Source organism: Drosophila subobscura, chromosome J, assembly GCF_008121235.1.
Source record: "Drosophila subobscura isolate 14011-0131.10 chromosome J, UCBerk_Dsub_1.0, whole genome shotgun sequence".
NCBI lineage: Eukaryota > Metazoa > Arthropoda > Insecta > Diptera > Drosophilidae > Drosophila > Drosophila subobscura.
Genome location: NC_048532.1, coordinates 13930743 through 13954301, shown reverse-complemented (window position 1 = coordinate 13954301; position 23559 = coordinate 13930743). Strand labels below are relative to the sequence as shown.

Sequence of the window (23559 nt, the reverse complement as noted above, 5' to 3'; positions counted from 1 at the left end):
AACTGTGATTATTGTTCCAGCTTAAAGCTACGAAAGTTTTGCTGTAATTGTTGTAATTTCTACCTACAATTTGCTCAAATGCTAATCACGAATGAGTGTACCTGCTGCTACCATTTTTGGGGAGCACTTAAGATGCCCATAAAAGTATGTCCCTGCCCGGCGTCAATGAGGTGTGACAGTGTCTCGAATTGGCGCGCAGACTTGGAGCTGCCCAAAGGTAATACCTGAGTCAGAGACACTGCGGCCCACAGCGGCACCACTCGAGCACATGTTGGGCATAGACGAATGGTTGGTTGGCGCCACGGCAGAGCTTTTCGATTTTGTTTTGATTACTGCCCACTCGATTCCGCTGGATCTTCTTCGTACACACACTCACCCTCTCTCTTTCTCTCCCTCTCTCTGGAGGCAATCAATGCCGGCAATTTGTGGATGGCAGGGGAGACGCTCGACATAGAGGGGTTTCGGATTCCGGTCGTTGTTGCTTTTATGAATGAAAGTTTCGTTTGTTTACTTTTCGGTGCCTACGCTCTGCTCAGTGAGTGTGCGCATCGACTCACTCTCTCGGAGAGAGAAAGTGCACGAGACAAAGATGAGAGAGAGCGTGAGTGATTGAGGGACAGAGAGAGGAAGCCAAAGCGTAAGCGAGAGACAGAGCAAGATGCTTATCACTGGCATTCAAAACACACATAATCAAACCAAAAGAGTTTCGCCAGTTGAATTACATCTGGAATCCATTGATACTAAGGAAACATTTATTACAAATTATTTCAAATAAAATTAGAACTTGTAGAAGATTTCATTTGGGATTCCCTTTTGCATCCGTTATGCCACAACATTTCCCACATGCACAAGTGTGGGTGGCTGGGTGGCTGGGTGGTTGTATGCCCCTCTCTTTCGGTTGGGAGACTGCCGACTCGTCATCCTTATCAGGCGCGCGAGTTGTCTCGGCTTTCGTTCCGCTTGTTGGCCTTTCGATTCGTCCTTTAAACGAACTGACGGCGCCACAGTCGCGCCAGTTCGCTGCCAGCCGTCGCCCAGCGAACGACCCTTGGGAGAGGAGCAACCTCCCATTCGATTTTCGAGAGTCCTGTCCGCGTCCGCGTCCACGGTTCGGTTTCGGTTTTTGTTGAGCGCCATTCTGCGCTCCGTCTGCTCGTGGTGTCGTAGTGCCGTCGCGTGGCCCATTCGCTGGGGAGCTGGCTAGCCAGGGTGCACTGTACCAGTGCACAGGTGCCGCTGCCGTCGCCGCCGCTTGGATTCGCGAATGACTGTCAGACCTCGCAGTCGAATAAACTAAACGCTCGGAGAATAAACAAATCAAATGGAATATGTCCGACATTCGATGCAGCAGATGCGATGGCAAGCCAGAGCTCTGGCTCATGTGATTGTTTGTTGAACAAAGTGAGTTTGTCCCAAATCCTAGAGGATTCGAGCGACTTAATTCCATGCGAAGTGCAAGGACAGCAAAGGAAGGGATGACAGTCGCAATCTAAGGTCCAATTCTGTTGATAAAAACAGTGTGGTGCTCTGCTTTAAAGCGGACCATTTTTAAGGGAATTGTTTTGATGTTTTTACTTTTAGGGAGTTAGAAAAGTTAGAATTGGTTCCAGACATTCGATTCTGGTAGAGCCTTGGCTTGACAAGCAAACAAATACCAAAAATAAATAACCTGCAAAAGGATCATAGAATATGACTTCAATGTGAGAGTTTTTTGGGTGCATTATGCTTGTTGAATTCCATTTTAGTTTGCTTTCTGCTAACCAACCACAAATAAACCCTGAGGGCAGCTTTATTTGACTCAAAAGTAGTGGCTTAAAGTATAAGCAAGGAAATCTGCCTCACGACTTTATTTATTATGGCAATAAAATGTGAATTAAATGTTTATTTGTTTTGAGACTTACAAATTGCTCAAGTAAATACTTTTGGGGTCAGTGGGCGGGCCAATTAGCAAAAACGTTTCTAAACCGCAAAAATTCCTTTCGTTTGGCAACATTTCTGTTTCGTATTGTGGTTTTTCAGCTTCATGAACCTTTTTCACCCCATTCCAGGGATTCAGACACATGCTCTTTGGAGGTTTCTGCCCATGCCAGGGATTCAGTTGCGTTCCTTGGATGTTTTGTCTCCTCCCAAGGAACTCGGAGCATCGTTCCTTTGCTGTTTGTGGAGCAGAGGCAGCACCTGGCATACCTTTGGCATATTTTCCTTTTTGGCGACAGAGATCTCTGTGAATATGTAATGCCAACAAATATTATTTTGCTCTCTATTGAAAACGAGAGCATTGCAGAATCTGCAGCAGGAGTGGGTGCGGGGTGGATGCCTGTTCTTTGCTCTTAGAGCTCTCAAATATGCATAAACTAATTTCGGCTTATGCAACATTCTTTTCGGCACAGTGCCCCCGCGGCACATCAATGCGGCCACTGCCTCCTCCTTCGACTCCTCCACCTCCTGCCTTGTCCTGCCTCCTGCTGTAATATTCATTACCTAGCTGGCCCATATGTGCCCCCGTGCCTTGTGCCGCCTGCCGTTTGGGCATCCTCCCTCCTCCCATGAGCCGTTGAAACATTTAAATGCTAATAAATTTCGTTTACGAGGCAGATCTGAGCCGGACAGCACGGTGGGAGCCTCTCCGTGAGAGAGAGACAGGTCTCCCCGATGACGTCCGTACTCGCTGCTCCGTGTGACGTCCGCGTTCCACTCCACTCCACTTTACTCCGACCCGCTGCAAAAAGAAGGTGCAAAGTCAGAGGGGAGCTTCGGCATCCAGGAATGCCCTGCCGAAGAAGTGGCCACGTCAAATGATTTATGGCTGCCAGGGCCCTATGTCTCCATGTCCGTCTCCGTATATGGCTCTGAAGCTCTCCATCCGGCGGTCATCCGTTGTTTGAAGCGGGGGAGGGGCCGAACACAAACACAAAATAGCTTGAGGAATTTACGGATGCGTTATGTGCCGGCTGTGGCTGGTGAATATTTGGTGGATGCCACAACAGTGTGTCATAAATCAATTTTAATGTGAAAAATATTGCCGCAAATTTTTCATAAGCAAACAACAGAATTCCTTGGCCACTCGTTGGCGGAGGACACCACATGTGACACCTTGAATCTATTCAAGAATTTTCATATTTATCCATCGATTTGAGGGTCTTTTCCACAGATTTGCATATCTTTTGGGTGTGTGTTTTCGATTGTTATATGTCCTTTGGCGCTCTTCTTTAAGGCTCCATTAGTTCCCCAATTAAAGAGAATTACCTGAACATTTTTAATTCCCTTTCATGCAAAATGTGGGCCTCTGTTTTATGTCAGGTAATAACTGAAATTCCTCCGCCTGCTCCTCCTTCTCCTGCTCTGAATTTCTTTTAAGTATTAAACGTGCAATTTGTTTTGAATGTAAGTTTTAAGACCTTAAAATTATCTCTGTTTATTTATGGGGCGGAATTCCCTCTAAGGATAACAGCCAGCGAACGAACGGAAGTTTGTGTAAAACTTTACGACGAATCTTACGGAGCCAGGGGATGCCTTTTTGAACAGTTTCATTTCTGTTCTTGATACCCCGTAATTGGTGTGTGCTGGGAGGCGCTTCCATTTGCAGCTAGCTACAATTTACACATTTAAAAGTGGGTAATAGAGGTGCCAGAGGGTATGCTAGAACAGCTGCAGAAATAGATAATTAAGCTACTCTTTTGAAGAACGTCTCAAAAGAAGAACTTCCGCAGAGAAAATATGAAAATTGTCATCACTTTTGTATCTCTCTTGTGTCTATAGAATTAGCCATATTTGAAATTGTTTTGCTGGTGCTGTGCTGCCAAGAGGCTTTAAAATATTTCACATTCCTGGCAGGCCTGCCAGAGACAGTAGGAACGAAAGGACATACCTTGTGCACACGTTTAAACTCTCTCGGAAGTGGGGTTCCTTCCCACAGCATTCAAGAGATAGATTAAAGCTTATAGGACATCCATTTCATGTTGACATTAAAGTATTTCCCCAGCAATTCTTTGAAGGAGGAAAGTTCCGCAGCACCGCAGGAGGAGCAGGAGCCCTGGAGACAAACAGACAGAAAGACGCACAATGGGGTGTGGATAGGCAGGGGAATTCGGAGGAGAAGTGGAGTGGAAGTGCTGAAAAACCAATTTTGGTCATTATCAGAGACCATAAATCAAAGTCCTTGCAATTAGCGGCGAAGGTAGAAGTCCATTTTAAAATTAATTAAAACCGAAAAGCAAATCCGCAAACGAACCGCACGGCAAACCGCACGAACACCGGAACAGCAGATGAGAATTGAACGATGGAAGGGTATCCGGTGAACATGGGATAAGGACACAAGTGGACACAGATGGACACATGGCAAAGTCATCTGCGTGACTGGCAAAGTGGCAAGGATTATGGACAGACCAGCAGCAGTAGCAGCAGCAGTAGCAGCAGCAGCAGACGAGCCATGAACGGATCTGATTGCTGCTGCTGCTGACAGATTGAGAGATAAGAGGGAAAGGTGTGGGGGATGGATAGCAAAACCATGAGGTCTCCTTCATTTACAACACACAAATTGTCAGAGCGAATGAATGAATGAATGAATGAATGTTCATTTCGAGTCATTCAATTATCGAATGGCACCACCGTAGACTCCCGCTGCTCCCTTCGTCGATTATCTTCCATTTATAATGGTTCAGTTCTGCTGGGGATCTAGTTTTAATCAATCAATAAATTACGTTGGGCCTGCTCTCCACAGGATGGGTGCGTCAGGGGCATAGATTCCGTGTTCGTTGAATGCGAAGTGATTTATGCAGGTATTGGGACGTCGCCGCCACTCTCCCGTAATTACTGCCGCCGCCGCCAGTTCTTTCCAGTTGATTCCAGTCCAATCCGATCCTGTCCATTCCGGTGTGGTGTCTGTTAATTTGATTTGTGTCATGGGTGCGGCAAGAGGCGATGCAGGTTCGGCTCGCCAAGGGCTTTTTGCCAGGTGCGTGGAGGTGTGGCCACCTCTGGACAATGGACACTGATTACGCTTTGTCTCGCTCGCTCGCTCGCTCGCTCTCTGGGTGTTGCATAGTTTGAGGCATCGAAAGGGAAAAAGAGTCCCAAATCCTTCCATATCTAACGCTCCCTAACACAAGAGGGTACGATTTTATCTTGTGAAAATGTGGGACAAAATACGGGTCATACTTTTACTTTCCTTTCGTTTTGAAATTTCCGAGAAATTTCTATGCGCGGCCCCAAAAAAAGGAGCTGCTGGTCGTTCCGTTTTTTGCCGTTTTGAAAAGAAAACCTCTCTCTCTGGTAGGATATCACGATTCAGCCCTCAATTAGCATTCCCTGAAATCCGATAATGTCTGCCGGGGGGAGGGTCAAGCGGACGTTGCCAGTGGGCCAGTGGGGGCCCAGCGTCAACAAGTCGCGGCACTAATTAGCATTAGATGTGGATCAAGGATCAACAAGCAGAAAAAGCAGCGCAGAAGCATCTGAAAATTTAATATTCGAACGAGCGGAGCGAATGAAATGTCTGCTGGTTGGTTGCTCTGCCGCTCATTTGGGGGTTTTCAAGGCAGATTGAATGCTCAAGTTCCATGCAACATGCCCTGCTGTTGCCGCGAGGAGTTGGCAAGGCCACGCCTGCACCCTACGGCCTGCTGCTGCTGCCTGTCGTCTGTCGTCTGGGTCCCGTATTGGGGTCAGGTCAATATGGGGGACAGCCCTTGAACCAGGTCTCGAGAGGGAGAGTGAGAGGAGCATAGCCAGCTCCTGCTGCTCGCTCGTTGCTTATCAAATTTATTTAGCAAATGGACTTCAAGGCAGCTTTTCCTTTGTTCTAAATGTTTGCTTTGAAACGGAAACTGAATGTGAGTGGCGGCATATCTCCGAGGTCCGTGGTCCGTGCTCCGTGCTCCGTTTTTGCGGCCAGACAAGAAGGGATAACCACAAATGTCCAGCCAACGACAGCCCACTCCGCCCCCATAGAGTGGGGGCCGAGATGCGTCATTTTCTGCTCACTTAATGAAACGACGCGTCCCCAAAAAATACCCAGAGAAAATCCCCTCTGCTGCTGTTTGGCTTGACACGCAAGCAATTCTGTGAAAAGTTTAACTATTTTGTTATAGAACGAACGACTTCCGGGTTATACACTGGAAAAGGCAGGGCAGATCCTAAGCTTCAGGCACATATTTCCTTCTAGATGCCATCTATGCTAGTTTCTGTCAGTGTACATGCCGCACACATATCTAGTTTTTGATGAGAGCCCTCAATGTTTGTGGGCCGCCTCCCGGTTGATCCTTTCATCTGGCAATTCTCAGATTGTTGTAAATAATTGCCAGCACTTGAGAGCCGGTCCCTTGCTCCCTTCCCTATCCGGCAGGACCTTGAAAAAGAGGGGGTGAGCGAGTGAAAAGGAAGGGTGGATGTCTGCTGGCCGCCACAGAGGCTCAGCCTTTGAGGCTGAGGCCGAGGCTGCGGCAGTGACTGTGGCTGTGGCATGTGTCGCCATTAACACAGTTGTGTGCTCGGAGGGACCTCTGAAACGGAAACCGACAAAGCTCTCAGCTCTCTTCTTGGTGGAGCCCCACAAATGGAAATAATGGAATAATGGAAATCAAATGTTAAACTGCTGGCAAAAGGAAATAAAGAGCAATTTGCTTGAATAAATATTTAGAAGAGTGTGCTCTCAAGGAGGATGTGAATGTGGACGACGACGAGGATGTGGATGTGACTGTGGATGTGGACAATGCCAGCAAGTCATTGGTTGTATGGGGAGAGCATGGTAATTCCAAGGACTGCCTGCCACATCCGCTCTGCCATCCGTTAATTGCGACCACACACACACGCACACACAGCCACAAAGGAAGAGAGGAAGGGAATGACAATGACAATTACAATTGATTAATCCTGGCAAAAAGCACTTGACACAGCACAGAAGAGGGAGGGGAATGCCTGCCGCCCCACAAAACATACACAAACGAGAATGTCATTAAAAGTTTCCAAAATATTGTCAAGTGCCCAAAGACGAAACTCAAACATACTTCACGAGACTCCAAATATTTATGTGTGTGCGTCCTTATTGTACTTACCTTCAAAGTAGAAGAACCACTCAAGGCCCACGTCCCCTCGCAGCTCCCAGGGGGTGCTTATTTCATTGTTATTAAATTAAATACTTGTGGAAAACAATTGGCAGTCATCTATTGGACACTGCGACTAAGGGTTACCCGCTAGTTGGTAGCTAAACAGAGCCAAAAGAGGTGTACTGCCACTCTCTAGCTTTTTGTAGGCATCTTCCGTTGACATATCCTTAATTGTTTGCCATTTCAGACCACTCTCTGGCCTCATAATTCGAATAACCTCGTTAATAGTGCGGTTGTTACCACTCAGCCCAACATATTCAGATATTAATTGGTTGCGACATTCAATTGATAGCTGCGCAAATCGAATAAATTTCAATGGTCTACCCCTTGCAGGCGATGCAATGTTCCGCTTGGCGGAAGAGCCACCATCCACATCCTGTGGAGTCCAATCGATAATCGGGCCTCCTGCTTTGGGTTCGTCATCCGAATGAGGAACTTTGTGATTTCATAACCTTATATAGATCATGCATGAGGCGGCAGGAATTTGCCATTAATTAGTCTGCAGGTGTTGTCGGGCAGCAGGGACATGTGGCTGGTGGGTGGCAGGTAGTCTGCTCATAAAAATTGGCAAACAAAGGCAACTTTTCGCCGAAGGACGAGCCGTGGAGCAGCCAGGACGGTGCGTGAGAGCAAGTGTGTGTGTGGCGTGGCGTGGCATGGCGCAGGGTTCGAGGCACGATTTACGTAAATTTTTATTACAATAATAACGCCGAATGACGGGAACGACCCTCCACCGACAGCGCGAAATATACTTAATGAAAGAAAACCACAGCGATCGATTTGTGTATTGGCTAGAGGACTTCCACCGCCAACGGCCCAACCCCCATCATCACCCTGTGGGGGTTGCGGAGGTCATTGGGTAGGGAATGCACGACGAACCCTAATGATGACACATTCAAACTGGAGGCAGGCCTGGCCTGCTCCTCTCCCCCACCCGCGCCAGGCCGTGGAACCGGTTGTCGGAGCATTTCCCAAATGACGTAAGAAGTTGCGAAAGGACGACACCTCGCCAAAAAAAAGAACTGTGGCTTGGATCAATAATCGATGTGTAAAAAGTCGGTTAATGGGAATGTGTCTATGCCTATTACTGGTGGCTGTGTGTTTGTGTGTGCCTGCGGAATGGAAGGACCTCATTAGGAGTGCTAAAAAGATTCACTTGCACCTGTGAGAACTCAAAAACAATTAAAATCATTGAGATAAAGTTGATTTTTCATCTATTACATGATTTGCTTCTTTTTGAGAGATTTTCTAGACGAAAAACTCTTGAAGAAACCTTTTAGAATTTAATTGCTAATAAGACTTTACCCATCCTTCGGTTGCACAACTTTCTTTCAACTTTCCAACATTCGCCCTTGAATGTAACCAACGAAAATCGGCTTAAATGCCAATTAAAGACATCTGCAAGCATAAGCTGATCCTTGACATGAAAAAGCAGCGTCCTTTAAAGGCAGTAAGCTCATTAGATGGTGGTCTCTCGTGCACAACTTTGCGAGTATTTCTTACACATTGTATCCTTATGACTGCAAAAGCCTCCACTTGGTTTAGCCACAGGCTTACCGTTTGTGCGCTTCGCAGGTGCGAATTAGACACGAAATTTATGTTGAAATCATTTGATTTGTGAGTATTTTGGGAAACTTTGAGTTTGCACATAATTCATTAAGTCCCCGCCTGTCCTCCATCCTCCATCCTGCGTTTGCGTGTGTGTGCTGTCAAAGCCAGCAGCGAAAACTAAATGCGCCTAAGCCCCTCGCAAGTTTTCGGGCCTGTCTGTCTGTCTGTCTGTCTGTCTGTCAGTCTTTCTATCTGTCACATGTGGATGCGAGTGTGTGTGTCAATGTACGTGTCAAATGTGAATCCCAGTTCGTGAATCCCAGTTTGGGCCGTGGACAGCAATCACTGAGTCATTCCGGGCCGTGTCCAGGTTACAGAAGAGGAGGATGCCAGAAGGATGGCATGGAATTAATTTGATATATCGAAGGGGCTTTGACTGCTCCCCCGGATGGGATGGGATGTGGTGGGACGGGATGGATTGGGGGATGACTGATGCCACATTGTAGAGCGGCAGCAATGACAAGATATGAACTCAAAAATGTGCCATTTCTGTAGCCAGGTTGTGGCTGGGGACAATTCTTGAGAATGTCATTGCCATTTACGTAGGTATTTTGTACCCTCCTGCTGCTCCTCCTCCTCGGGAAATGGCGTTTATGTGTTTGCGTGTCAGCTCTCGGTTCCATGTCTCCCTGTGGCTGTGGGAGTAGCACTGGAAGTGGCAACACTGCTGGGCATGTTGCATGTTCACCTGACATGGGACAGACATTAGCAACAATGTCCCCCTCCGTACACGTATTTCTGGCAAAATTGAATTGTGTTGAATTTGCTTTTGCAACAAAGTATTAGGCAAACAACTGCAACTGCAGGGCGACCCACACGAATCCGTGTTTCGGCTTTCGTGTTTCGTGTTCCCTCTGGATAGCAGCCATTCACCTGTTCCTTTTCTCGTGTTTAGAGTCAAAATATTCAAAGGATCGCAAAGGAAATAACAAGTTTGCTTTGAGTCCATCTGTAATCTGCAGCATGGAATGATATTCCGTTGCATCGACTAAGCGTAATCCACTGTACAAACAGTTGCTGTAGCTGCTCCTCTATCCATGTGCTTAAGCACCGCTTAATAGCACACAGAATACCCGGGAAATCGTGTTTACTCCCGAAATTAGCAACTGAAATTTAATAGCACTCTCCATAGGGGAAATTAATGCCAAAAGATAGTTATCCTCGCGTGGGAACCACGCCATACGCGAGGGTCTGCCCTTTCCTGAAAGGATTGCAACATATGCAACACACGCAGAGGCAGGTATCAGTGTGTGGGGCACATTTGTCAGAGGGCTAGCTGCCTGCTGCCCCGCCACAATAATCGACAACGTCAGCAGATTAAATGGAATGTAGAATGTTGAATGGAAAATGAAGAATGAAGTCAGACAGCACTTGTGCCGCTGTGCCAGTTTCTGGACCTTCCGTTCGACCAGGCGCTCGATGGCTCGCTCGCTCGTCCTTATGGCTTATCAAACGCCAATCAAAATGGCTCCTGTGGTACGCAGGAGCCAGAACGGGACGTGGCGTTGCTGAAAGAGTGGCAGATGCCACGTGTCAGGCTATTTAGCATGGAAATTCGCTTTGTTGCGACTACTATAACCGGGACACAATGCTGCATAGTGACCCGACCCGGTCCGACCCCATTCACAGGTTACATAAAGACTTCAAGGTAACCCCAACAACAGAACGGCGGAGACGGCAGCAAGCAGAACACGCAAACGGAGCATTTAAATCGATTTCACCCGCGAGTTGAGAGAACGGCGGAACTTGAAGGCAGTCGTCCATCGAAGCAGCACGCGCAGTGGTTTATGCCACCAGCAAAATACTTGGCGAAACGGGCACATAGCCACTGCAAATTTATCTGACTCTGTTTTTCTGCACGTAATTTATAGAGCTTCAAGCCAGTTACAAGCGGCCAGAACATGGCCGCAGCTAGAGCTAGTGCCGGGCTGGGCTGTGCAGCTCCTCCTGGCCGAGGTGCATGTACTGGAAATGAGGTCTTTTCGCTACATTTTGCAAATAAAAAGCGGCCCAGTTGTAGCGAAATAACATCGATTAAACGAAACGAGCAATAAGAATATGAATTCGGTTCTGCAACTCTTCAATGCATTTGGATGATGGCCAAGATATCAAATATTCCAGCGGGTACTTGAATGAAAAATAAAAAGTTTTAGATATTCTGTGACATCATAGCCGTGGGGGCTGACAAACTTCTGATTTGGCAAATATTTTGTTGGGTTTTAAACAAGTTAAAATATATATTCAAACAATTCTTCTCGATTCAGGACACCAATTCCATTGAGCCTTGGCAATGTTACTTTAAAGCCATACAAAATATGAGTGTGTGCCCGAAAATTTCAACTCTCTTTCTAACCCATTTCCAGCCCATATGCCATGGCCACCCATGGGGTTCATTCAATTGCCAAACGATTATCTCCGGCCTCATCAAACACATTGGCATTGCCAGAGCAATGGCTGAGCATCCCTGACATCGGATCCGAGTTCCGTCTGACGTCGAGGATGCGGCCTGCCTGCAAATGAGCATCGCCGTTGCCTTGTTTGCGGTTCGCCTGTAGATATCGTGGCGGGGGGAATTTGTATGCCGGCGGGCGTGACAAGATATGAACTCAAAAATGTGCCATTTCTGTAGCCAGGTTGTGGCTGGGGACAATTCTTGAGAATGTCATTGCCATTTACGTAGGTATTTTGTACCCTCCTGCTGCTCCTCCTCCTCGGGAAATGGCGTTTATGTGTTTGCGTGTCAGCTCTCGGTTCCATGTCTCCCTGTGGCTGTGGGAGTAGCACTGGAAGTGGCAACACTGCTGGGCATGTTGCATGTTCACCTGACATGGGACAGACATTAGCAACAATGTCCCCCTCCGTACACGTATTTCTGGCAAAATTGAATTGTGTTGAATTTGCTTTTGCAACAAAGTATTAGGCAAACAACTGCAACTGCAGGGCGACCCACACGAATCCGTGTTTCGGCTTTCGTGTTTCGTGTTCCCTCTGGATAGCAGCCATTCACCTGTTCCTTTTCTCGTGTTTAGAGTCAAAATATTCAAAGGATCGCAAAGGAAATAACAAGTTTGCTTTGAGTCCATCTGTAATCTGCAGCATGGAATGATATTCCGTTGCATCGACTAAGCGTAATCCACTGTACAAACAGTTGCTGTAGCTGCTCCTCTATCCATGTGCTTAAGCACCGCTTAATAGCACACAGAATACCCGGGAAATCGTGTTTACTCCCGAAATTAGCAACTGAAATTTAATAGCACTCTCCATAGGGGAAATTAATGCCAAAAGATAGTTATCCTCGCGTGGGAACCACGCCATACGCGAGGGTCTGCCCTTTCCTGAAAGGATTGCAACATATGCAACACACGCAGAGGCAGGTATCAGTGTGTGGGGCACATTTGTCAGAGGGCTAGCTGCCTGCTGCCCCGCCACAATAATCGACAACGTCAGCAGATTAAATGGAATGTAGAATGTTGAATGGAAAATGAAGAATGAAGTCAGACAGCACTTGTGCCGCTGTGCCAGTTTCTGGACCTTCCGTTCGACCAGGCGCTCGATGGCTCGCTCGCTCGTCCTTATGGCTTATCAAACGCCAATCAAAATGGCTCCTGTGGTACGCAGGAGCCAGAACGGGACGTGGCGTTGCTGAAAGAGTGGCAGATGCCACGTGTCAGGCTATTTAGCATGGAAATTCGCTTTGTTGCGACTACTATAACCGGGACACAATGCTGCATAGTGACCCGACCCGGTCCGACCCCATTCACAGGTTACATAAAGACTTCAAGGTAACCCCAACAACAGAACGGCGGAGACGGCAGCAAGCAGAACACGCAAACGGAGCATTTAAATCGATTTCACCCGCGAGTTGAGAGAACGGCGGAACTTGAAGGCAGTCGTCCATCGAAGCAGCACGCGCAGTGGTTTATGCCACCAGCAAAATACTTGGCGAAACGGGCACATAGCCACTGCAAATTTATCTGACTCTGTTTTTCTGCACGTAATTTATAGAGCTTCAAGCCAGTTACAAGCGGCCAGAACATGGCCGCAGCTAGAGCTAGTGCCGGGCTGGGCTGTGCAGCTCCTCCTGGCCGAGGTGCATGTACTGGAAATGAGGTCTTTTCGCTACATTTTGCAAATAAAAAGCGGCCCAGTTGTAGCGAAATAACATCGATTAAACGAAACGAGCAATAAGAATATGAATTCGGTTCTGCAACTCTTCAATGCATTTGGATGATGGCCAAGATATCAAATATTCCAGCGGGTACTTGAATGAAAAATAAAAGTTTTAGATATTCTGTGACATCATAGCCGTGGGGGCTGACAAACTTCTGATTTGGCAAATATTTTGTTGGGTTTTAAACAAGTTAAAATATATATTCAAACAATTCTTCTCGATTCAGGACACCAATTCCATTGAGCCTTGGCAATGTTACTTTAAAGCCATACAAAATATGAGTGTGTGCCCGAAAATTTCAACTCTCTTTCTAACCCATTTCCAGCCCATATGCCATGGCCACCCATGGGGTTCATTCAATTGCCAAACGATTATCTCCGGCCTCATCAAACACATTGGCATTGCCAGAGCAATGGCTGAGCATCCCTGACATCGGATCCGAGTTCCGTCTGACGTCGAGGATGCGGCCTGCCTGCAAATGAGCATCGCCGTTGCCTTGTTTGCGGTTCGCCTGTAGATATCGTGGCGGGGGGAATTTGTATGCCGGCGGGCGTACTCAATCTTTGCTCTTTTGTGGGGTCTGTGGGTCTGTGGGGCCGACGGTGTGTGCACTCGACTGGATGTCTAGCGATGGAGTGGGGTATCCGCATCCAGTTGGTGAGTGGGTAGCGATACCGCAAACTATTTCAGGTGCCTAATCGCATTCTGACAGTTCTGAAAACAGTTTTCTCTCGATGGGGTCCTGGGCCCCTACGCATTCATGCCCCATCCATGCCCCATACCCCACAGAAACTGCACCAAAGTGAAAGCCAAAGCTGTAGCCAAGTGCCGAATCTGGCAAACAAACAGCCGCATTGTCATTGAAATGTTGGCAGGACTTTTTGTCTCTCAGTTCCTTTTGTAGGTGGGGTTGGCTTTCTCGTAGTTTTTTTTGTTTAGTTTTTTTTTCGAGAATTCTATTTCCCTTTTTTCGGGGGCGGTTCACTCCCTAGTGCTTTTGCTCCATCAGAACCTATGTAGCTGTCATCAGCCCCATAGTCAGAGCCTCCATCCCAGTTTTGGAGGCACATCGGGAACTATAAATCAACAAATTTGACAGCAAAATGTGCAAAGTGGTAAACAAAAGCCGGCATCGGAAGCAGTTGCAGCCAAGGACAATGTAGGCAGGAGGACTACCACCACCACTGCCACTGCCACTGCCACTGCTGGCTGCCCAAATAGATTGCACAAGGGAATTATTCGACTATTCGGCTTTCCAGCTCACTCTCTCCATCTCCATCTCGCTCTCTCTATCTCCCTCTGACTGTGGCTGCTGGGCCTGTGTCTGCGTCGGTGTCTGCCCGAAGACCATTATTGGTGGTAATCAAGCGTGATTAATTGAATTGAAATTGAATTTTTGTTTTGTTTTGCATAACATGCTGCTGCCGGGCTGCCCAAATGGTTAGTCCTTGGGCGGATAGGACACGAGGAATGTGGAGTATGGAATGTGGGTCAGGTACTGGAAAACAGCCAACGGGTCGAGTGTTTTTAAAGCACTCACATTTGCTCATGTCTACCCATCAACCATCCTGCACATACACTCAGGCGCTACCTTGTTTTTGCTATTTGTGCGATGGATGACTCTAAGGGAAAATCTAATACTGATTGAATGTACTCGTAGTGCTCGTATTCCTAATTAACACAGTCATTACCATGACTACCAAGGGAGAGAGAGAGTCAGAGCAGATCAATGAATCTCTAATTGAGCATTGCATTGCCTCCACTTCAAGTCATAAACACACTCCATTCAAAAGTCAGATAAAAGTATTTTACACTACTCAACAAATGTGAGGAGTATGCAGAACAAGCGTTCAAACTACGCGAGAGTCTCAGGCGATGTGCAAGCAGACTGTTAGCAGAGTGTATACTTGTGTGTGTTTATTCTCTTTTACAATTAACGGCAACTTGTTTTTGTCGATTTGTTGTGGTTGTCGTGCTTTCTCGTCTCATTCGTTGCATTGTTCCGTTACTTTGCCAAACATGAACGCGCTTGCATTCGACGCTCGCTACGCAGTGCACAGAATCACTTCTAGCTGATCGCATTTACTGATAAGAAGACGCATTTCAACATGTTAGGGTCTGCTTAATCGGGAAGCAGAGGCCCGGCACACAATCACACAGAGGTTGATGGTCCGTTTAATTTCTTAATGAATTGAAAAGTCCGTAAGTAAATAAACTTTGCTTGCTAGAATAACTTCGGAGTACAGGAGTACTTCTGCCATAACGATTTCCCATAAACCAACTTCCAGAATGCACCATTTAAAAACATTCTCGAAATCGAAATGAAATTTTTAACTGTGGTGGCAGTTGGTCTACGAATTAAAAAGCTGTGTTTACATGTCCTTCCTTCTTGCGAGGTCTACCATAAAATCCAACACGCAGCTCCGTCGCCAGCTGTCCTAAACGTTTTTTTCGTCTTGAATTCCCATTAAACGTTGAGTAATTTTCCCAAGAACAGACTCAGGAGCAAATGTAGGGTGTGTTGCCCTACTGATAGCTCTCATTAATTCCATTTGACTCAAAAGAACAGGAAATTAATAGAAAGGCGTGAGGATTGACTTTTCATGGAAAATGTTTCATGTTTCATACATGCCAGCGAAATTGTGTGTATCTGGAGACAACATAATCCATTACCTTGGCACATTTTAAAGCTTATTCCACACCTCTGTTTGGGCTATGTGTATGTACATAAATATGCAGGCAGATCTCAATAAAAATGAATATATTACATGCAATACAGACGTAACAATAACCCAAACTAACCCACTTTTCTGTTTTCTCTGTTTCTTTGCAGGTAACTTTTCAAATCCAAATGAAATATTGCACCAAAGTCTCTTGTGAAGGGGCATTAAGGGGGTTTATTGCCAGCAATAAACTCATTTGCGTACCCCCCAAAAATCCAAAGGAGACTCTTGTCTCTGCTGGATGCTTCCTTCGTCGGGTTCTGTGCACTCCCTATCTCTCGTGTACTTTCGAATAGGGCCCGCTCCGTATCCGTATCCGTAGCCGTGTCCGTGTCCGTGTCCCTCTCCGTTTGTATTTATGTAAGTTTCTGTGTGTATCCGTGTCGTAGGCTGTGCCGTGAACCGGGAAAGCCAGCAAACAGCCAACAAACGAAAAACAAAGAACCACAAAGAATAAAAAACAAAACCAAGAGGCAACCAAATTGCAAAAAATAAATGTGCGGCGGGTGGCGGCTGGAGCAGGAGCAGACGCAGACGCAGCCGCACCAACAGTCCCGACCAGACAAAAGAAAGAGGACTCGGAAAAAGAAAAGAAAAGCCAGAAGGTCGAAACCGCATTCGCATTCGCAATCGCAATCGCAGTCAGAACCGCAATCGGAATCGAAGAGGAGCTCCCATTAGGGAATCAACGCGAGGTAAGTACTGTACAGGTGGCAATCGATGCCCCGAGGGAGAGTGGTGTGGCGTGTGGCGTGTGGAGTGGCGCCCCCAAAGACAATATTATGATGGATGTTCTCCCTATCGGTATTGTTTCACTTGCAGGCGGGCATGGCCACCGCATGCTCAGCTCTTCAGTTCTGTTTTTGTTTCGCCTTAGGGGCTTTTTGGTGCAGAGACAAAACGCAAAAGTTGACAGACCCCTTTGCATAAATCAGAGCCCGAGTCCCCAGATATCGAGTCCCCGCCCCCATCCCAGCCCTCCCGCACCCGATTTTCACTTTAAAAATCAATTCTGGCCCAATGTGTCGCCAGCCCCAAAAGATTAAACTTCAGCTTTGACACGGGACCGATGAGGTGGCGGTTGACTTCTGCTGGGGCCTCAGCTGTCTGTCTGTGTGTCTATCTCTCCGGGTATCTGGTATGGGCTTATCGATCAAACTCCTGGTGCAAGTTGGCCCCCGGATGCGGTTTGTCCCCTTGCTGCTCCTTCTACCGCACACAAGGAAAGTTGTGCTGCGCCTTTGATTGCTCAGCAAAATGTTACATTACCACATAAAAAGTGGGGGCACGACGAAGTTCAGTTCCAGTCTATATATAGTATAGTCTTACACTGCACTGTTGGTACTTCATTTGTGTTGCTGCCGGAGGGCTGCTGGTCAACAGCTCGTATAAATCCTGCCACGCATTAATCGCCCGCGAACATCGCTCCACCCAAAAGGTGTAGCATTCCCGCAGGGTCCTGCACGACTCGTTGTGCTTAGCAGAGGGAGGCCTGAGAGTCTATTGCTAGGCCAATTTGTATGAGCTTCACGTCTCACGACTGCGTCAGCATGGACTCTGTGACTCTGTCGCTGCAAATGGCACTGGCAGAGGCACAGGCTGTGTGGCTCTTGGCTCTGGTTTCGGTTCTGGTTCTGGTTCTGGTGCTCTGCCTCTTATGCTGATGACATCATAACCATAAAAATTAAATTTTTGCTGCTCTGACAGGCAGCGGAAATGACGGCGCTTCACTGTCCATTGCTGGCTGTTGTTGTTGTTGTTTTGGTTGTTGTGGTGCTGGCGGTGGCGGTGGCGTTGGAGGACGGATTTCGCAGCTCCACTGAAATCGAAAAGCGCCTTGAACCCTCTCCAGTCGCGACCCACATCCGGACGAGCAAGCGGGACAGCACGAGCGACGTTTTGGTTTGAGTTTGGGTTGAATATAAAATTTAATCGCAAGACACACATTTAATTTAATTTAATGAAGGAGAACAACATGTTCGCTCGCTCGCTCCCCTTGCACGCGCTCGCTTATCTTGGGTTCTGCCGTGATTCCCTGCGAAGCAGACTACTCCCCCACGGGACAGCACCAGCACCAGCAGATCCCTCCCTGCTCCCCAGCATAGAATATTTAAATTGCTGGAAAATAGGTTACAATTATGCAACGTGGAGGAGAATGCTTTTGGTGTCAAGTCTATCCACCAGCCACAGCTACAGCTTGTGCTCTGAGCTTCTCTTTTTTTAGGGTCTAGGCATACCGCAGTGGGGAATTGGTTCTCGTTGAAATAAGACTCTTATGAATACTGCCACCTTTCTTCGCATTGAATATCTTCCTTTGAGTTATGAAATTGCACTCCAATTAATGGAATACCGAGGGGCTTTTGCTCCCCCTTTAGCGCCAGGATGAGGAGTGGGAGGCAGGAGCACAATCAATTGGGCAATATGCCGCCAGCCCCAATCCCCACAGCGGGGCATGAACGATGGCGGACTTTATTAAAGACCAGCCCCAAAACACGGCGGCTTGCCTCTGCCTCGAGCTTAATTATACATTACTTTGGTCTAGGCCCAGGCAGACGGGGCACGTCGCGTGCCCGTGAGGCGTCCAAGCGTGTGCAATGATTTATGTTATGTGCAGCAGCAGCCGGGGGGCAAGAAGGCAGCCAACCAGCCAGGCAGCCTGTCAACTTCCTCGTAGGAGCATGTTTGCCTACAACAGCCATCCCGTAGCCTTACCCGTATCCGAATGTATTCGTATTTATGGCCAAATTCCCGTAATATTAATAACAATAAAGCTGTCCGAGCCACTTTATGGCCAAGTTTGCGTTGCCTCAAAAAGAGTCCCCAAAGGATTGCTAAAAGAGCTTCAACCATGAGTTCTCGTTTTGCTAATCTTTTCATGGCCTTAACAATAAGATATTTGCCATGTGCGAGGAATGAGCAGGATGCTCCGTAAATCGAAAGCAGAATTATGTGCTCTTTGGCTTATTCGAAATGTTTGTTTTTCCCATTTTTTACGGCATTTGCATTTCTCGAGGAAGATGAGATTGGACATGAACGCAGAGACAGATGCACCTATGCATAAGATGAAAATGCAAATCGAGTTGGTTCCAAACTGTGGGAATATTCAAAGGGTATTAGAAGGCAGAAGGTTTGATATTCAATATTTATTTCATACGACCGATTCGTGCCGCTTTCCCCATTTTTCATCAACTTCCATGGGGAGCGAAGGGTTGTGGCTGCAGCTATTAAATCTTTTTGAGCGGCGCACAACCAGATGGTATGGTGGTTTAGCCTCCCCTTCGTTTAGCCAATGGGTTGGACATCCAAAATATATGCACATTCATTAAACTTTTCATATTTCCATCGATTGGCATCCAGATTGGCAAAATTATGCTAAAATTCGTGTCTCGCCCTTCATTTGAAATGCTAACACGTTTCACCTCCCCCCATGTGCCCATAAAAACCCAAAAACTTTTCATTTCCCATACAAAACCACAAAAACAACAACAACAAAAAAGAAGAAGAAATATGTATAGAAAAACTAATCCCAAAATCGGAAATAGCAAAAAGTTGATGGAAATTTTGCAGCGATGGATGCGCTTATAAATTGAATCGTTAATTAAATTCATGGAATTTAGATGCATTTTGTCTGAAGAGTGCTTCAATCTGTAGTTATAGTAGAGGGAATATAGGGAATATTCGATGGGTATCAACAGCATGAAAAGGCACTTCATGAATGGCTTTGATGGGATTGAATAGAATGGCCATCAGGAAAACTTCATTTAAACTAAATTCGAGTGCATTCAATTGGAGAGTAGCTGTGAGTGTTATGTTTAGAGGATTTAACACATCTATTTACCAACATTCATTGGAATTTACAGACGTAGAGGAGCGTTTTCCATTGATATGTTGAAGGGGTGCCGCAGCCGCCACATCAAAAGTCTCACCTTTAACAGAAAAACTACAAATTGTAAACACTTTTCGATTCTTTTCTGCTTCCCTTTTCAGCAAACCAACGAACAACTAAATAATAGAATAAGCAATAGCAACCTTCTACTTGTAAAGGATACCAAATATAATATATTAAGGACGCTTTAAAGGATACCTAGAATTAGGTTTTACGAAATACGAAAAACGAAGACATGTAATGTGTGTTTCGTTGGGGAAAATCAACGCTTCATAAATTACGATTTAGTGAATAGACAAATTTAAGAACCAACAACAACAACAGCAAGCATCTCGGGTGTTTTATAACCCGCTACACAGCCACAAGGATACCGGAATACAAGGATACACGGGTAGGAGAGGACTCCCAGACCCACCAAACAACACGGCAAAGTGCGGCCGTAATGGGTGGTGGCTTTGCTGGGCCACCAATTACATTAGCAACCAGCAACCAGAGCCCGGCCTTAGCCAGAGCCAGAAACAACAAGGAGAAGGAGCAGCAACATCAAATACAGGTACAGCCACAAACATATCCACGGACGCAGATAGAAGCGAAGGCGGAGACGGAGAGCAGGTCCTCAACGGTCGCTCCAATGCACGAGAAACTCCTGGAGAAGGAGGAGACGCGCAAAGAAAAGACTGAACGGGCAACAAGTCTGCTGGGTGGCAAGGTCAAGGAGAAGCCGCCCAAGGACAAGCCACCAAAGCAATCGAAATTCGCGGAGCGCCTGCGACGCTCCTTCCGCCGTGGCGACCATCGCTCCCTGGAAATCAAGCGTCAGGAGCCCACGCCGGACGAGCTCAGGGCCAAGAGCCGTGCCACTCCGCCGCTGCCGCTGTCGTCGGAGAACAACAATCTGATCGCCGGCAGATCGCCCTCAGCCTTTGCCCTCAGTCAGCTGCATCTGCCCGGTGTGGGCTTGGGCGGGCACATCAATCCCGCTCTGCTGCTGGACAGCCCCGACGAGTGCACGCCCCCCGAGTACGCGTATCGGCATCTGAGCAGCGTCGCCACCACCAACTCGAGCACCTCCCTGGAGAGCAACTGCGAGCTGGGAGAGCTGAGCGGCTCCCAGACGAGCGTCTTCTACTGGGCCTGTGGCCAGCAGGCGACCAACGCACCCATGGGCGGAGAGGTGAGCACGGCCAACGGTGGTGCGGCAGCAGGATCGCAGCAGGATGCACAGGAGCGTGCCAAGCGACGCCTGGAGACACAGAGCAGCAATCGGAGTGACCAGCAGCCGGTGTCCATTACAACGACCACATCGTCGGCTCCAGCCAGCGGCAGTCGGAGCTGCAGCCTCACCAGCGAGAGCAGCTCCGTGCGGCTCACACGACTCCAGAACTTCCTCTTCAAGAGCAGCAACGAGAGCTCGAGGAGCTGTCAGGGGCACTCGAATGAGGGCTTCACGGCCTCCTCGCACAACTCCTCCTCGGGCGAGTGGGAGCAGCTGGGCGCCCACGGGCCACTGTCCAGCAGCAGCGGTGTGGGCTTCCACGGTGGCTCCTTCCCGGAGGAGAGCACCCCCGATGAGACCGATGCCACGGACGCGGGCAGCACGCTGCCGGTGGAGAGCGGAGAGGCGGGCGGCGGCTACTACCAGTACACCTTGACCTCGCCGAACAATCCCTTCCTGCCGGAGATCACGGCCCGCACCTACCACAGCACCTACGAGGACGATGGCTTGGAGCAGATGGAGGAGCTGCAGCTGGATGGGAACGTGACGTCCGTGAAGTACAATGCCAGTGCCGCTGGCACGCGGTCCGCCCAGCTGCCGACGCCCGCGTACAGTCGCGCCGGGTCCCAGGAGTCGACGCACAGCGAGAGCGGCGTCAGCTGTCCCCCAGGCCCAAGTCCCAGCCCCGCCTCCAGCTCCTCCTCGACGCCCGGACGGCACAGGCGGAAACTCTTCAGCCTGAATTCGCCCACGAGGCTGCTGCACCATGCCCCCGCCGCCCAACCGACGCCGACAGCCTCCCCGCCCTCCAGCGCGCAGCAGGAGAGCAGCGGCCGCTTCCATTCTGGCAGTCTGGTGCGGAGCCTCAATCCCTTCCTGCCCACCGCCTCCTCGCCCAAGCGTGGCTCGCCCCTGAAGCAGTCGGCCGTCACCTCGCCAGGCGCCGTCACCCCGGACCTGGGCACCAAGCGGGAGGAGTTCCTGCGGGCCACCATGAAGATCTGCCTGGTGGTGTCGCCGCCCAGCAGCAAGCTGCAGGTGAGTGTAGCAGAAGGTCCTGCGCCAGCAACGAGGCTCCCCAAAGCAAATGTTTACCTTAAGAAATGAGAATAAACAGATTTTATCCGGAGGGCGCACCCCCCGCCGATTGCTGTATTTTCGTTTTATTTTATTTTATTTCGTTTTCCCTTTTTGGGTTTTTTTTTCTCATTTCTTTTCGTGAGTTGTCCTTCGTTTTCGTTTTTATTAAATTTAACAATTTCCAAAGAACAACCCAAATTTATTGCATAAAAGATTGATTCGGAATGGAATTTTAAAGCCCTACTTTAGGCATTTTCTGCCTCGAATTAGTGGAGATTTGTGATTGGTTGGTACATGTGTTCCCTTCATAGTTTGTTTGCATTGCAAATGAATCCATTAATAGATTGATAAGTGAATCCATTATTCATTGGAAATGACTATCTACAGCAATCTGGGGGACTGAATGCACAACAAAAAGTAATATTAAATGGAATTCGTTTTGTCAACGGCTTTAATGCTCGAATGGAATTGCAATAAGCGACTGACTGCTCTGACGACCACGCATAACATAAATATTATAATAAATGTGAGATGTGAACTGCAGATGTACATATTTATTATGTATGTATTTATGTTACCCATACGCAGCGTGAACATGAACGCGAATGCATGAAAGACCCCGCATGAATATGCGTCTGTCTGTCTGTCTGTCTGGTGGTATTCAATTGTCGTCCGGAGGACATTTAGGGGCATTAGCGCAAATGCAGTCAAGCAGTAAATTGCATCAACGATTTGTCCGCTTAGTCCTCTCCCCCCAGTCGCTGTGGCAGCATCCATTCCCCCCAAGGACACGCCCCGCACACGACAAAGCAGTTGGTGAAAAGGAGACACAGATTCAGACTTACACTAAGGCTCGACTCGGCTTGCTTATTCATTCAGATTTTCAATGGACGTGTCATCGTTCCATCACGGAATCTTGGAGCAGCAGCAGCCGCGGCTCATACTCGTTGGTTTGTGGTGTGTGTGGCAGTGGCATCATTTGTATCAAATCCTCGGCTCTGCCTTTGTACAAACACTTTTTATTCAGCGATTTTCCTGCACGCTTATGGCAGAATTTAATCCTATTAGTACTTGTTTAAGTGAATAGCGGAGGTTCCTCCAAGGTATCGTTAGCTGTAGGTACCAAGATTTATCCTGTGCTTAAAATGTGCTTCTGCTTTTGATTACCATTTGATGGTTGATTTAAGAGTGAATTCTCTTCTCTGTATATGTCTTACTTTTCATTTAATGAACTTCAATTTGAGCACTTCCTCTGCAAAAGTTCGACGCATAATTAAGAGCTTTGTAAAACTATTTTTTAGGCACAGTTTTCGTTAATTAAAATACGAAAATGATCGCAATAGTTTTAAAAAATCATTGAAGCCATTGTGCTTTAACTATTTTCCCATTAAATCCTGACAAAGTAATACTTCCAATCGCATTTAACGCTCCGTGAAGCACCTTCAGCTGGCCCTGCGGTAGGCAAATCTTAAAATTGAACCCAGACTTGTGTGTCCTGGGTCCATGCGGACCCATGTCTTGGGGTGTTTGCACTGGCAGCGTGTCGTGTTTGGCTGTAAGGCCCAAAGTGATTTTTGCTGTTGTGCTTGTCGTGGGCGACCCCCTGACCCCTTTGCGTTGCGTCGTGGATTTTACACGGAAATGCCGTGGTCAAGACGCTGCTGCTGCGGCGGTTAAAGCAAACGGAGAATGGCTTGAAGGCTTTAAGGGTGTAAATTCTTGTCCGAATTTAGAGTAAATACATTCCTGGCCCACAAAGTGTCCTGCTT

The 23559-nt window shown here is 47.7% G+C and overlaps 1 protein-coding gene across 5 annotated transcripts in view; it reads left to right on the top strand.

Annotated features, from left to right (window-relative positions):
- The window catches only part of LOC117894746, a 41451-nt gene that overhangs the window by 9555 nt on the left and 8337 nt on the right, over nucleotides 1–23559 (top strand). The window contains exons 1-2 of one of the 5 annotated variants that reach the window (XM_034801957.1): nucleotides 16092–16303; nucleotides 19596–21748. The exons of 2 other annotated variants lie outside the window; for them this stretch is intronic. In XM_034801957.1, coding sequence (XP_034657848.1) covers nucleotides 19937–21748 — 1812 coding nt within the window. In that variant the 5' untranslated portion in view covers nucleotides 16092–16303; nucleotides 19596–19936. Of the gene's footprint in view, nucleotides 1–16091; nucleotides 16304–19595; nucleotides 21749–23559 lie in introns of those variants that run through there. 2 more of the 5 variants (XM_034801954.1, XM_034801953.1) reach the window with 2 other exon arrangements.